This window comes from Juglans regia, chromosome 13 (assembly GCF_001411555.2).
Source record: "Juglans regia cultivar Chandler chromosome 13, Walnut 2.0, whole genome shotgun sequence".
NCBI lineage: Eukaryota > Viridiplantae > Streptophyta > Magnoliopsida > Fagales > Juglandaceae > Juglans > Juglans regia.
Window position 1 is genome coordinate 17,511,211 of NC_049913.1, and position 13,725 is coordinate 17,524,935.

At 36.4% G+C, this 13,725-nt stretch overlaps 1 protein-coding gene across 1 annotated transcript; it reads right to left on the reverse strand.

The window, feature by feature from the left end:
* Nucleotides 1-12,374: 12,374 nt before the first annotated feature.
* LOC108987434 lies at nucleotides 12,375-12,785 on the reverse strand. The gene has a single exon (XM_018960355.1). The coding sequence runs from the start codon at nucleotides 12,783-12,785 to the stop codon at nucleotides 12,375-12,377; it is 411 nt and encodes a 136-aa protein (XP_018815900.1).
* Nucleotides 12,786-13,725: the final 940 nt, after the last annotated feature.

Genomic DNA, 13,725 nt, shown 5'->3' on the forward strand with positions numbered 1-13,725 from the left:
TGGGTTAGAACTCAAAAGGATTGTGCTTCGGGCTTCACACAACACACGGCCCAAAAACAAACACACACACACACAGCCCATAAAAACACAACAATTAAAGAACTAGTCCAACCCGAAAACACACACAAAAATAAAAATAAAATTAAAATTAACATAAATAAAATACCATAAATAAAATAACACTCTTAATAAAAATATACAATGAATTATAAACACAAAAATTTATGGATCTCACAAATCGATTGGCTTCGTGGTTCCTTGGAGCCAAAACGACCATCACTCCAACTGAACTAAGGGGGCTATTGTGAGGGTTTAAAAGACAAAACTTTCCTTGAGAAAAATGTGTAATTGGCGTGGACTAGGGGCTGAACTAGTATAATGCACCAAGTGATGTATCGAGGTACCGATTGTGATGTTTTGGGCATTGACATATCTTTACCTCTAATGACATGTGTTGGACCAAGACTAATCTTATAGATTTAGTATAAGAATGATGAAAAACAAAAATAAAAATAATAAATTTCAGATAAAAAAGGTGAGAAATAATTAAAAATGAAATTAAGGTTAAAACATGGTTTAGAGATCAATAATCATGTGGAAGTTGATTAATGCTCTTAACCTAAGTTCAATGTGGGGTACAATATGGGCTTGAGGAAGCCAATGGTATGGTATATGTGGATTTTAAAAAGAAGTGTGAAACTGCAAGACAAGACTTTTGGGCCTTGTTGGGCATAAAAAGGCCATGAGAGGGAGTTGCATGGTTTATGGGGATTTGGGTGTGGGTTGATGGGAGGATCAAGACTAATCTTATAGATTTAGTAAAAAGGCCATGAGAGGGAGTTGCATGGTTTATTGGGATTTGGGTGTGGATTGATGGGAGGCCTTGGTTTTAGATTTTAAGAGGTCATGAGAGGCCTCAAGACCCACAAAGATGGGACTTGAAAGGCTTGCCTTCTCATAAATGGGTCATGGGTCAAAGCTAACACCAAGTTAGGCCCAAAAGGCCTTATGCCTTTCTCACACTTGAGCTAAATCTTTCTAAGGCTATCCCACAAACTCTTATAAGGGTTGGTTCAAGACTTCTAAGTCTTAGCCCATAACATTCTAAAGATTTAAGGACCTTAAGTGTAGCACTAATGGGCTTGTTTACTAAACCACCCATACTTAACCCTTAAGTTTAACTATTAATGACACTAAGTGCCATAGTTTAATGGGTAAAACAAATCTAACTAACTCTCTTAAATAATAATAATAATAATAAAAATAATAAAACAAATCTAACTAACTCCCTTAACTAACTCCTTTAAACAAAACACAAGTGCCCGGGTTCAGGACCGAGCTAGGAAAAAATCCAGCTCGGATGAACAGTCCTATCTATATTTGAAATTTATAAAAATGTTATTCAAATTAAAAACAAAATTATGAATTTGCCATTAAAATAATTTGGAATGGATGTAGTCTGAAATGTAAATTCCAAACGGAATTGATCGAAATGGGTTGTAGTTTAGAGCGGAGCGAAATGAGCATGTATTATATCGAGTATTACGCCAAAATGAAAATTTTGGCCATTCTAACTAGAATAGAACAGAATTAAAAATATACTTTTGATCATTCAACATAACAATTAGCAAAATGATCTTGTCTTTTAAATGTCACAGTAATTATGTAACAAGCTGAGTAACATGGGCCCAATCCAAGCCATGGACTATCCTTCTATCATTTTACTACTTTACCTTTGTGTGTTAGGCCTTAGACTATGTGACTAGATTTTTGGATTGTAATAGGTAGTGGGCTTAGGCCCTTAGCATAAACTAGTTGCAGATTCTAGTTTGATTACCTTGTTGTTACTATTAGCCCAAGCCCAATATGTGGGTTATATGTACTGAGCAACTTGGCTCTGAAGAGGCATCCAGAACCTTAATACAATATTTTCTTATTTTTGATCTCTATCTTTTTTCTCTTGAAGCTAGGTCAACTTCGAGTCTGACCATTTTCTTTACATTTTCTCTCATATTTTCTAGTTATCCAAACACTACGTATCAGGTGTGTTACAACTGGTATCCAGAGCCAGTCTTTCCTTGGCATCGGCTTCATCAATCCATGGAAATAGAAAAAATTATTTCATCCTTGCTCAACATCAGAGAGCAAGTCAAACAATCACAGCAACGTTTGGATATTATTTTGTAGACATTCAAAGATGTCAAGAACAACCTTGAAGATTTTCAGAGCATTGGCAATGGCCTAGCCATTGCCAAATTCAAGTCCAAATTTTGGCTTTTATTGAGTTAAAAGCCCTACATTGAACTAGCCAAATGCATAATTTCTCAACTTTCAGCTACAGTGAATTCACCTCCCTGGCCATAGTTGGCGAGCCATTGTTGAAAGATCAAACGTTTATTTTATTGTTTCGTCCCAACTGTCCCTCTCTCTTTCCCTCGTATTTTCCTTTCTTCAGAAACTCCCTCTCTTCCCTCTGTTTTCCTTTCTTTAGAAACTCCCCATCTTCCCTCTGTTTTCCTTTCTTCAGAAACTCTTCTCTCCCTCTTCTCTCCGTTCCTGGGTCGATCTTCACTGTTGTGCGATTTCCCCTCTATCTCTTAGCTTGGCTCAAGAACACAACACTTTCTCTCAGTTTGGGTTTTGAGTATGAAATGGGTATGATTTTGTGAAATGGGTATCAATCTATTGTGCGATGGATTTTTCTTCATTTGGTGTTTGTGCATTTTTGTGGAAGTCATAGTTTCTGGTTATTATCGTTGCTAGTTTTTCTTCAGTTGGTGTTTGTGAATTTTCTTCTTGTTATTATTGTTTGCTGGGTTACAAAATAAAAATAGAGGGGCACTGAGAGATTGATTTGTGGCCTCGTATTCTTCTTGTTCTTTTTCTTTAGCAACAAATTTTCCCGAGAAAGTGGAGGAAAGTGGTCTGTTTGGATGCGTAAAAAGTGGAGGAAAATATGGATGGAATGGAAAGTTTGGAACTTTTAATTAGTAAAAACATCTCGGGCTCTCTCTTCTCAACTCTCTCCATCCAAGTTTTCTAGGCATTCCCATATTTTGTTTTATTTTTATTTTTTTTTTCTGTTTTTGGAAGAATTTGGGTAAGTGCTTTAGAAAGCGCACTTGCATCCAGATTTGAGATTTTATAGCAAATTTCTTCCCCTCTCTGGGTGGATGAAGCCATTGAAATTTGCTCAAGGGTTTGTGTAATAACTAACAATTGAGACTTGAATTTGAGGTAATTTTATCAGATTTGTTGCATGGACTGAGATTGAGATGAAAATGAAAGATATTTTCTCTTTGTTGTATATCTAAATCACGAGTTGACGCCTCTCTTGTTTGGTCGATCTGAAAGAATAAATAAAAATAAAAAGAATGCAGGCAAGGCATTGGAAAGGCAGACCCATGTCTCTGTGATAGTGAGCATGGAGATGAGGTGGTGACAGTGAGCATGGGGATGAGCTGGGTCATCCTTGGTCATTCTAAAAGATGAGCTCTTCTGAACGAGTTAAATGAGGTGAGCTTGCTGCATTTCCTTAAATGATGTTTTCTCATCTGTTAATTATATGGTAGTTTGCATGAGCAATTTTTTCTCTAGCATATCTCGTCTTAAATATTATGCCAACATTAGTTAATTGTAGCTGTTTACAATCTCTAAAGATATTGGTGAAACACAGGCAGAGGATATTGGTGAAACACAGACATAAAAGATATTTATGTTTAATTGAATATGTCTCTAGGCCACTTCATGGTGGGATCAGCTAATTTAATTGATTCACTATTACTGTGATAGGTCTTATATGCGATCTCTATAATATCTTTGCGTAGTGAAGTCTTATGGCATGGGTTCAAATCCTAACAGTTGACCATGCATGTGTGTACATGTATATATGGGGAATTTCATTGGGAGGTGAGGACTAGTTAGTGAATGAGATTGGTATTATGTGAGTATATTACCAAGAGAATGGTAGTGAGTCATCTGGCCGTGTAATGTCTCCTCTAATTATTTGTACATTCACATGTATAGGCAATTTTGAATTATGTCTATAGCTTTTCTTAAGCATCAATACTTCCACTTTGGCCCAACTATGTTGAGGTTTCTCATTAATTCTGCTATTTTCATAAATACAGGTCAGTGAAGAAGTGGAGCATGCTTTGACAAAATTAGGACATTCTCCATATGGTAGAAACTGTGTTGATATAAACTGTAATTTTTTTTATTGGATTTGTGTTTTGAACACATGGTTCAGTAGTGGTAGAAACTGTGTTGAATTTGTGTTGGATATGCGTGGTTATATATATATATGGAGGAAGATGTTCTGACTTCTAGACAGAAGGTTGTGATTATATATGGGAGCTTGTTGCTTTTCTTTGTCTTGTTCTTGTCAGGGTACTCTCTCAATTCCAGTGTATATTGTTGGTTTTTAGTGGCACACTACTACTAATAATTAGTTTGAGGAAGAAAATAGTTGGAAAACATAATTTTAAGTAAAAATTAAATTATTAATTGATATATAGAATGTATTTGCAAAATATTAAAAAATAAATGTAAAAAATTATTAAAATATATAATATTATATTATTATTTTGACTTTAAGATAGCTAGTCAAATGTAGATTCACCTAGCCAAAGATTAATTGTATAGCTAAAACTTGAAGTTCTAGCCAAAATTTAGACTTGGCAATGGCTAGTTCATTACCAATGCTCTCAGAACAACTTCAATGAAGAGTTCTCAAATCTAGAAAACCAACTCTATTGCATGCAAGAAGAGAAGAAATATACAGCAAAGATGGAAGAAAAGGAGGTAGTAATCCCCGCTCGGCTTACTCTTTCTCACGTTTCCATAAATCTCGTTAGAAACCAAAAATCATTTCCTCCATTCTCTGATTTCTCCCTCTAAATCTCGTGTCCTTCCCTTCCTCCATTCTTTGTTGTCCCTTGCAACAAAGACTCATTAACAATAAAAAGAGAAGGCCTAGCCATTAGATGGAAATTTGATCCAGTGGCATTGAGTTTCATATTCCCGACTCCTCACCATCAACTCGTAAACCCACGCCATTTTCATTTTATCGATTAATTCTTTTTTTCCCATTTCCTAGGGCTAAGGCTAAGATTTTTTCCCATCCTCTCCACGCTCGATCATGTCGACATGGATGCAGTTGCCAGGTGGGTTTTATCCTTTCGAGTTCTCCCAAAAAATCTGAGAGTTTGCGTAGCTGAAGGTTCTGAAGCCAGAAAGGATACATCATACTCAAAGGGACTTGCAAAGAAAGCAACTACAAGTCCCGTGTATACAGAAAGGGAGTGGTGCGTGGACGAGAGAGCATTGAAATCAAGTTTGTGTGGAGAGTTGCAGGATAAATCGATGCAACAAGAGTTGCCAGAGGAACAACTCGTAAAAGATTCCATTTTTGGCTCATCCTCCCAGGAACGAGCCGGCGATGATGGTTCCAATTCCACCCATTTCTCTGGAACTGCTGACTCTGAGTCTCATCTCGCCAGCGAACTTGTCGTTCCTGATGATGATTTGGCAGAGCTTGAATGGCTTTCCCACTTTGTTGACGACTCCCCGTCAAGCTTCTCTCTTTCATATGTCACCGAAAAACAGAAAGCTGAAACTCTTACAATGAACTAGTCCGAACAACCGGAGAACGGACCAAGATTGAGTTCAACAACACGCCAGGCTACAGCAGCAACAATTGTTGCAAACTTTTCTGGTATGGATTTAGATCTAACTGTGGATCCAAATGAACCTACTGACTGTTTATGTAACCAAGTTAGCAACGGTGAGATGGTTGCTTGTGATAATCCCAATTGCAAAATAGAGTGCTTCCATTTTGGGTGTGTTGGTTTGAAAGAACAATTGAAAGGAAAATGGAGGACATGTCTGGGGTTGCTAGTTTCAGTAGATACAAACCTTGCCCCTCAACTGCTTTATTTTTTGCCACTTAAAATTGTTTTCAAGCCTTTTGACATAGGAAGAGAAAGAAATCATTTGGGAATGAATTGTAATGGACACACCATCGAGCTATTGAAAGAGCCCCATAAATTTAAAGTGGTGGAGAAGGGGTTGGAAAAGAATTTAGAAGTGTGGAGGGGAAAGTGGGTTTGATGTGAGAAATTTAGGAGATAAGAACTTTGTTCCTCAACTACTTAATCTTTTCCCAACTCAAGGAAATTTTGAGCCCTTTGATAGCGGAAGAGAGCCTAGCCATGTTTACACACCAGACATGGAGGGTTGTAACCTCCTGGAATTTATGAGGTTGGAAACGAACCTCCCAATTCCTGGGTTGTCTAACCATGTTGTTCATATCTTCTTCAATGGGCAATGTTCAGGATCAGCCGTTGGGACCAGGGGACAGAGGCAATTCACAATTGCAGGACCAATCAACCTACATGCAAGAAGAAATAGAATTGCACTACTCAACATAGTTGTGGGGTTACCAAACTTTGGGTTGCATATAGATGTGGACAGGAATCCTTGGTCCAATTTTTCTTTATGGTCTTGATGAAACCTCGTTGCAAAAATGGTCCTATCAAGTTGGTCTGAAAGGAGAGGCAATGAATTTGGTATCTCCTGATAGAGTCCCATTTGTTGATTAGATCCATGGGTCACTAGTTGTTCGAAAGCTAATTACACAGGGATTGAAGGGAACTAAAGAAGAGTGACAAAATTAGGAAAAATAGGATTCTCATTTTTTACCCTGGGGGTGGTCGCATGTATCTCACAATGGGTTTTTATGGCAATGACTACTACTTGTTAGTAGCCTCGTGTAGAGATAAATTAGAGACTATTGGTGGTATTGATGCCACCCTTGTGCCTTACAAGGCTGCTAATGAGACGGTCAAGTTGATTCTTGATGCAATAGAGCAAGAGGGAGGATTTCATTTGGGACTGTGGAATAAAATATGGGAAAGTCTGTTATAAGGACTGAGTAGTAGGGTTGCATCAGTGCTTCTAACCTTGAGGACAAGGTTCTTGAAGGGGACGACAATGTAACAAGCCGAGTAACGTGGGCCCAATCCAAACCATGGACTATCCTTCTATCATTTTACTACTTTTACCTTTGTGTGCTAGGCCTTAGACTATGTTACTAGATCTTTAGATTATAATAGGTAGTGGGCCTAGGCCCGTAGCATAAACTAGTTGCAAATTCTAGTCTTATTATCTTGTTGTTATTGTTAGCTCAAGCCCAATACGTGGGTTATATGTACTGAGCAACTTGGCTCTGAAGAGGCATCCAGAATCTTAATGCAATATTTTCTTATTTCTGATCTCTATCTTTTTTCTCTTGGAGACTAAGTCATCCTTAAATCTGACAATTTTATTTACATTTTCTCTTATATTTTCTAGTTATCCAAACACTATCTATCATGTGTGTTACAAATTATATCCCCGTTTCTCTTTGCCAACATTTGTTTCGTAGTTAATGGTGTAACCACTCTTTACTTGACAAAATTTTATTTACTCTCATGTGCCGATGAGGAAAAAAAGACAAAAAAAAGGAAATTTTGGGTGTGGGATCGGGGCGTCTACCCGTGAGGCATTTTGTAATTTTGAAATTCATTGCTTTATCTGTTGCGGCGTGTGTTTGGCGTGAAAGAGTTTTTGTACGAGTGGATAGCGAGTTCCTTCAGTGCGACTTTTGGTGTCTCTCGTTATCGTCTTGGAGTAGTGGCACTCACTTTGCCAAATATTGCAGCGATTAATTTAGGAACTTAGGCTTTGTTAGTTATTACACTTCTTTTCAATTTATCTTATTTTATTTAATTATTATAATTTTTTAAAATTTTTATATAAAATAAAATAAATAATTTAATTTTTTAAAATTTTAAAATAAAAATAATATTAAAAAATATATATTTTATAATATTTTATTTAATTTTTAATTTTAATTTATCTTATTTATAAAAACAACGAAAATGCTTTGGGATTCAAATTCGGGATTTAAAAAGTATCCCGAATGGGATTTTTTTTTTTATTGAATGATTAAAAAATATTTTTTTTAATTATATTGTGAATTTTTTATTTTTTTAAAAAAATATTTATGATAATTAAAAAAATACATGAAAAAAAAAAAAAAAACCTATGTTCGAAACCGTTTTTGAATCCCAAATTTGAAACTCATAGTAGTACTCTGAAAACAAACTAAGTCTAGTTAACATTATCAATATTTGGGCTATATTAAATTAGGAGAAATGCTTTGGAATTTGTGATCTACAAAATGTCTTGAATAGAATTTTTTTTTATTTTATCAAATGATTAAAAAAATGTTTTTTAATAATATTATAAATTTTTTATTTTTTTTTAAATATTTATAATGATTAAAAAAATATATAAAAAAAACTAATCTTTTCGAGATAACTTTTAGATCTTAAATTCGGCCGTAGCAGGACTCTTAAATTAGTCAAATTAAATTCATCCATCATATCAGCTGCAATAAATTCATCTCGCAAAGTCACTAGTCATATATGCTTGTACTATAGCATAGTCCTATGTGTATTTTTATTATTTCCTTCAGGGAAACTGTGCTTCATCTGTTCTTTCCCGCGGCACGTCATGTCCTCTCCATCCTCCTATGCTTTTTCTCTCCAGCACACTACTCAACTCGTCCCCATCGCCAGGTTCTCCCCAGCACTGCTCACACCGAAGCCCCTTCTCACTAGTTTCATTTTCTCTTCCTCTCTTTCTCTTGTGTTTCATGTTCTTGGGTGAAATTCGAGTGTGAGATTTGTGAATCTAGAAATTTGGGTGAAATTTGTGCAAGCATACTGTGTTTTGCGATTTGTCTCTCTTTCTCTCATTCTCTGTCTCCCCAACGTGCGCAAACGCCCTGTGTTTTGCGATTTGTGTCATCCAAAACAGGTTACGCTTCTCACATCATGAGTAATTTCTCTCGTTCTGGATTTTTGTCTGTCCCTCGTTCCTTGATTTGCATTGTATTCTTTCTTTGTTCTGATGCTGGTTATATTGGGTTACTTTCATTTTTTCTGAGCTTAATGCTCGGCTATATTAGTTTGTGTTCCATGAAGTTTAGCTTCTTTCTATTATCTTTTGTTATTCTTTTCGTTGAATGATTTGAAGACTTGAAATTTCTGGTCTGGGTTTTGTTTCATCGGCATTATATTTGCTTCATTTGGTTGTTCCATAGGAGTAGTTTGCTGATTTTATGCAATTAATCAATATTCTGATGTTGGATATGATGGAATTCTATGATCAGGACCAATGTCACAAGTAAAAAAAGAAGCTTTCCTTTGGAAAGATTATATTTTGAATTTTCGCTACTATTTGTGTCACTATGAATGCACTTGTGTGGCAATTGTATGGTTAGTAGCTCATCAACAGCAAAGAATTTGGCAATTTGTTTCGTTCCCTATCGACCAATTTCGTGATGTGCCCAAGCTGTCTCTTCTGATATATATTCTTTTTCATCTCCCTTTCTCTTTCTTCATTGGTTAACCCTTTAGTTTCTTTTAATAATTCTTTATGTTTGTTGGTTGTGTTTCCAATTCTTGATTTATCCCCAATCTCCAGTTTTAAATGGCTTAAATATTTTTCTGATTCAACGGCTATTTTTTTGAAGTCCAAAATCTGATATATTTTTGAAGAGGTTAATGATCCGAGTTCAACAGCTCGGTTTAATAGTCGTTTGTCATTCTGCTCTGTTATATGAATTGAGCAAGGAAATTGCTTGGAACCCATGATAAGGCTTGTTAATAGGGTCCCTAAACGTGTAGAAGATGGGTATTTCCTCGTCATAAGCTCTCTCACAAGGCAGCTAGGTTGGAAGGAGTGAGCTCCCTCTCCCCCTCTCTCTCTAACACATGCCATACAATAACACCTTTACACAATAAACGCACAAATTATTCTATATTTGATTGTGTTTTGCAGGGACATGCGTGCATTGCCTTTGATGATAACTTGGTGTGACCAAATTATGAGTCTCAATAAAACCCTGTGTATCTGAGTTGAGTTAAATGTGACCAATTTATGGGATTTAAATCTATCTATAAGATTTTTTGAAGTAGATTGACTTCTACTGGAAACTAAATTCTGTCTTTTGGTGCTTTTGGGAGGAATTCATGTACAAATTCGAATATGATGAAAAATCCATCTGGTTACTAGTTCTTAGTTTTTACGTTTGTAGCCTCTATCACAGTGAATGTTCTAAACATAGAATTTCTGACGCTCTGATGGTAGGTTATATTTTTTAATTTGGGGAAAATTAAATCTGAACATTTCCACGTTGGGTTTGCTGCTCCATAATAGCATGCCTCCTGTTTTCCTCTTGTTCTTTTTTTCCCCATACAATTAAAGAACAGATAGAATTTGCTTAAACATGCATTGGCAATCTATTTTCTGTCCTCTAGTGTGTCATTAGGTAACATTCATAATATGCATTTTTGTTGCAGGTTCGACATGGATGGTTCTATCACGGTCGTTTTAGGGTATTGCATCTGGGGTTGGGATAATTTACGAAGAACCCTTCTCATGTACTACACAATGTAATATCTTGAATTGAGAATTTTGGAAGATTTCTATTGTAGTTCATTAACACAAACCGGTACATGTGTGCTCTTTTATACAAGCCAATAATTCGATTCGGTTTTGTGCACAAATCGAAACCGACCGATACTGATATTTTGGGAAAGAAAACGGGCCAAAAACCGACCGTGTAAGGGATAAAACCGGCTGTTACGGTTGTTGGTCGGTTCACGGTCGGTTTGGCGGTTTGTTGGAAATCAGTTGCATCTCTTCAAAAAAAAAAAAAAAAATTGCTCAAATCAAATGTACCATTCAATCCAACCAGGCAACCACAAAATTCAAAAATCCAGAAAATAGATATCGTAAACAGCAAAATCATCTAACAATCCAAGAAATCATAAACAATAGAATCATCTAACAATCTAAGAAAATGGTAAACAACATTATCATCAATCAAGAAAATAGAAATAACATTAGACAAAAAAAAATTTATCTAGAGAGTGGAGAGGACGAAATGAGGGGGATGGCTGAGGAAGCTGTCGATGTTGATGCCATTGGAGAGTGGAGTGGAAGCGAGGGCTTGAAACGGAGGGACGTGGAGGGTTGCGCAGTTGCGGACGCTGGAAGGGATGAGTCGCTGCGTCGCTGGAGACTGAGAGCAGTGAGAGGACTGAGTGCTGAGGGTTGGAAACGACGAAATGAGGAGACTGAGAGCCCCTTTTAAACTCTAGGTAGAAAGAGAGGGATGTCACAATCTCTTATGCCAAATATCAAAGTAAAATGACTAGACTATAAAGCAAAAACAAAATTGGAAGATAAATCTTTTGAGCAAGCAACAGGAGAATCTGGTTGTTGTAGTAAATAGAGTCCTTCTTTGGCTTTACCCTTCCTAATCATTCTCCAATGGATGAGGTCCTGTATGAAGCAAACAATCACGAAAGAAAGTTATACAACAAGAAGAAGATTTAGTGAGCTTGCTGACAGAGATAAGGTTAAAGTGAAATGAAGGTACACATAACCCATTGTGTAAAACAAGTTGAGAGAACAAATGAATAGAGCCAATATGAGAAACTGGTGTAGAAACTCTATTTGGCAATTTAACAAACGAGTTATGGACTGGTTGAAAAGAATTGAAGAGAGAAATAGAATGGACCATGTGATCCGTGGCACCAGTGTCGATGATCCATTCATCATGAGGAATTGAATTGACATGTGCTTTGCTAATTGAAAAAATAGAAAGTGGAGAAAAGGAAAAAAAACTTACTAGAAAGTTGGTCAAGTGGAGATGTTACCAGATTTGCTATTTGTGAGGGGGAAGCTGAGGACTCAAGATGAAGAAGAGACAAAAGCTGTTGACATTGCTGTGGAGTAAGAGGCATCGAGGGGTTGGATTCAGAAGTGGCAACTTGATGTACAGAATGTATAGGAGGGACAAAATTGGAGGGTTTGCCTTTGGATCAATATCTAGGAGGATATCTATGCAACTTAAAACACTTGTCCACAGTATGCCCTGGAATGGAACAATGAGAGCAAATAGGTATGCAAGTGGAAGTCTTGGCCATGTGAACATGTTTGACAAAAGAGGAAAGAGTAGGGGATGGTATGCTTGGAATCAAAATAGATCATATGTCACGTTGTCGTTCTTCTTGAAGAACAAGAGAGAAAACCTTGTTGATAGGAGGGAGGGATTCAATGAGAATGATCTGACCTCTAACATGTGAGTAAGAATCATTCAACCCCATCAGAAAACACATGACATATTCCTGTTGATGCATGTCCATCGCGGTGCATAAACCCCCACATGAACAAACAGATAGAGGCCTGTAATTCATCAATTCATCTCAGAGACCTTTCATCTGAGTAAAAAAAGCACTAACAAAACGAGCATCCTATGTAAGAGATGCAATAGAGTTTTGCAATTGAAAAATCTGAGGGCCACAGCCTTGAGAAAACCTCTCTTTAAGATCAAACCGCATCTCCATGGCAGAATCGACATAGATGACACTAGCAGCAATCTCTTTAGAAAGAGAATTAAGTAACCAGGAAAGTACCATGTTGTTGCATCTAGTCCAAGACTGAAACAATGGAGAAGTATCTAGAGGAGAAGGAACAGAGCCATCGATGAAGCAGACTTCGTTCTTGGCAGTTAATGCCATGAGCATGGAACGGCGCCATGAGTGATAATTATCACCTGTAAGAACCTGAGTAACTAGCATTGATCCTAGACTATCACCATGATGAAGGTAATATGGATTGGAAGGATCCGCTGGAAGAGTAGAAGAAGCAACAGAGGAAGACATGTTTACGCGGGAAAGAATTCAATTGATACCATGTTAAATCTTGAATTGAGAAGTTTGGAAGATTTTTGTATTATTTCATTAACACAAACCAGTACATGTGTGCTCTTATATACAAGCCAATTGAGGCTGGAAAAAAATAATTTTAAAACTAAGTGAACTAACAGAACTTAGTTCATAACTAGACTAACTAGATTTTAACTAAACTACTTCTAATACACAAATTACATCTCCTCCCCTGAGGGCTATTTTTAGACCGTCATATGCAATGTGCCCGAGTTGGCGTATTTTTAGACCGTCATGTGTTAAGGTCTAATGATTAAGATTGTGTATTTGTATCTATTTATAATGATAATTTTGATGTATTGTGACAATTTGTGATGATGTTATATGTGGGCAAACACTGTGAAAATGAAATCGAAAATGAAAATGATTGTTAGAGATTATGAAAATATGAAAATAAAAATAAAAGTACTTAAAAATATAAAAAATTGTATTAAAAAAAAAAAGGATCAACCTAGGCCAGTGCTAGCTGTGATGGGGTGCATCCCTTGTTGCCATTCCATTAAAACGCTCAAGTTATAATTTTTGTTATGCTCCAAATTTTCAGAATATAAGTTTGGTATTACAATCTTGCTTAATTAAGGTTGTTTTAGTAGGATGTGTAATTGATGTATTTGAATATGTTAAGATACTTGATGCAAGTAAACCGACATTTTTCTTGAAGTGCAGCCTCCACAAAGGAGAAATGTCCGGCCGCATGGAAGCCTTAATTAGGTTATAGTAAACAATTAGTCAAGTCTGTAACAACAAAGTAGCAGCAAATAATATTATTTTTTTTATAAGCTGCATCAAAGAATTAATTCATCAGAAGTTAGTTTCCTGTAAATCAAAAGGAGTTGATGGAAAGTCAACATTTGGTTGCTCCATTTGTTTGCAAACC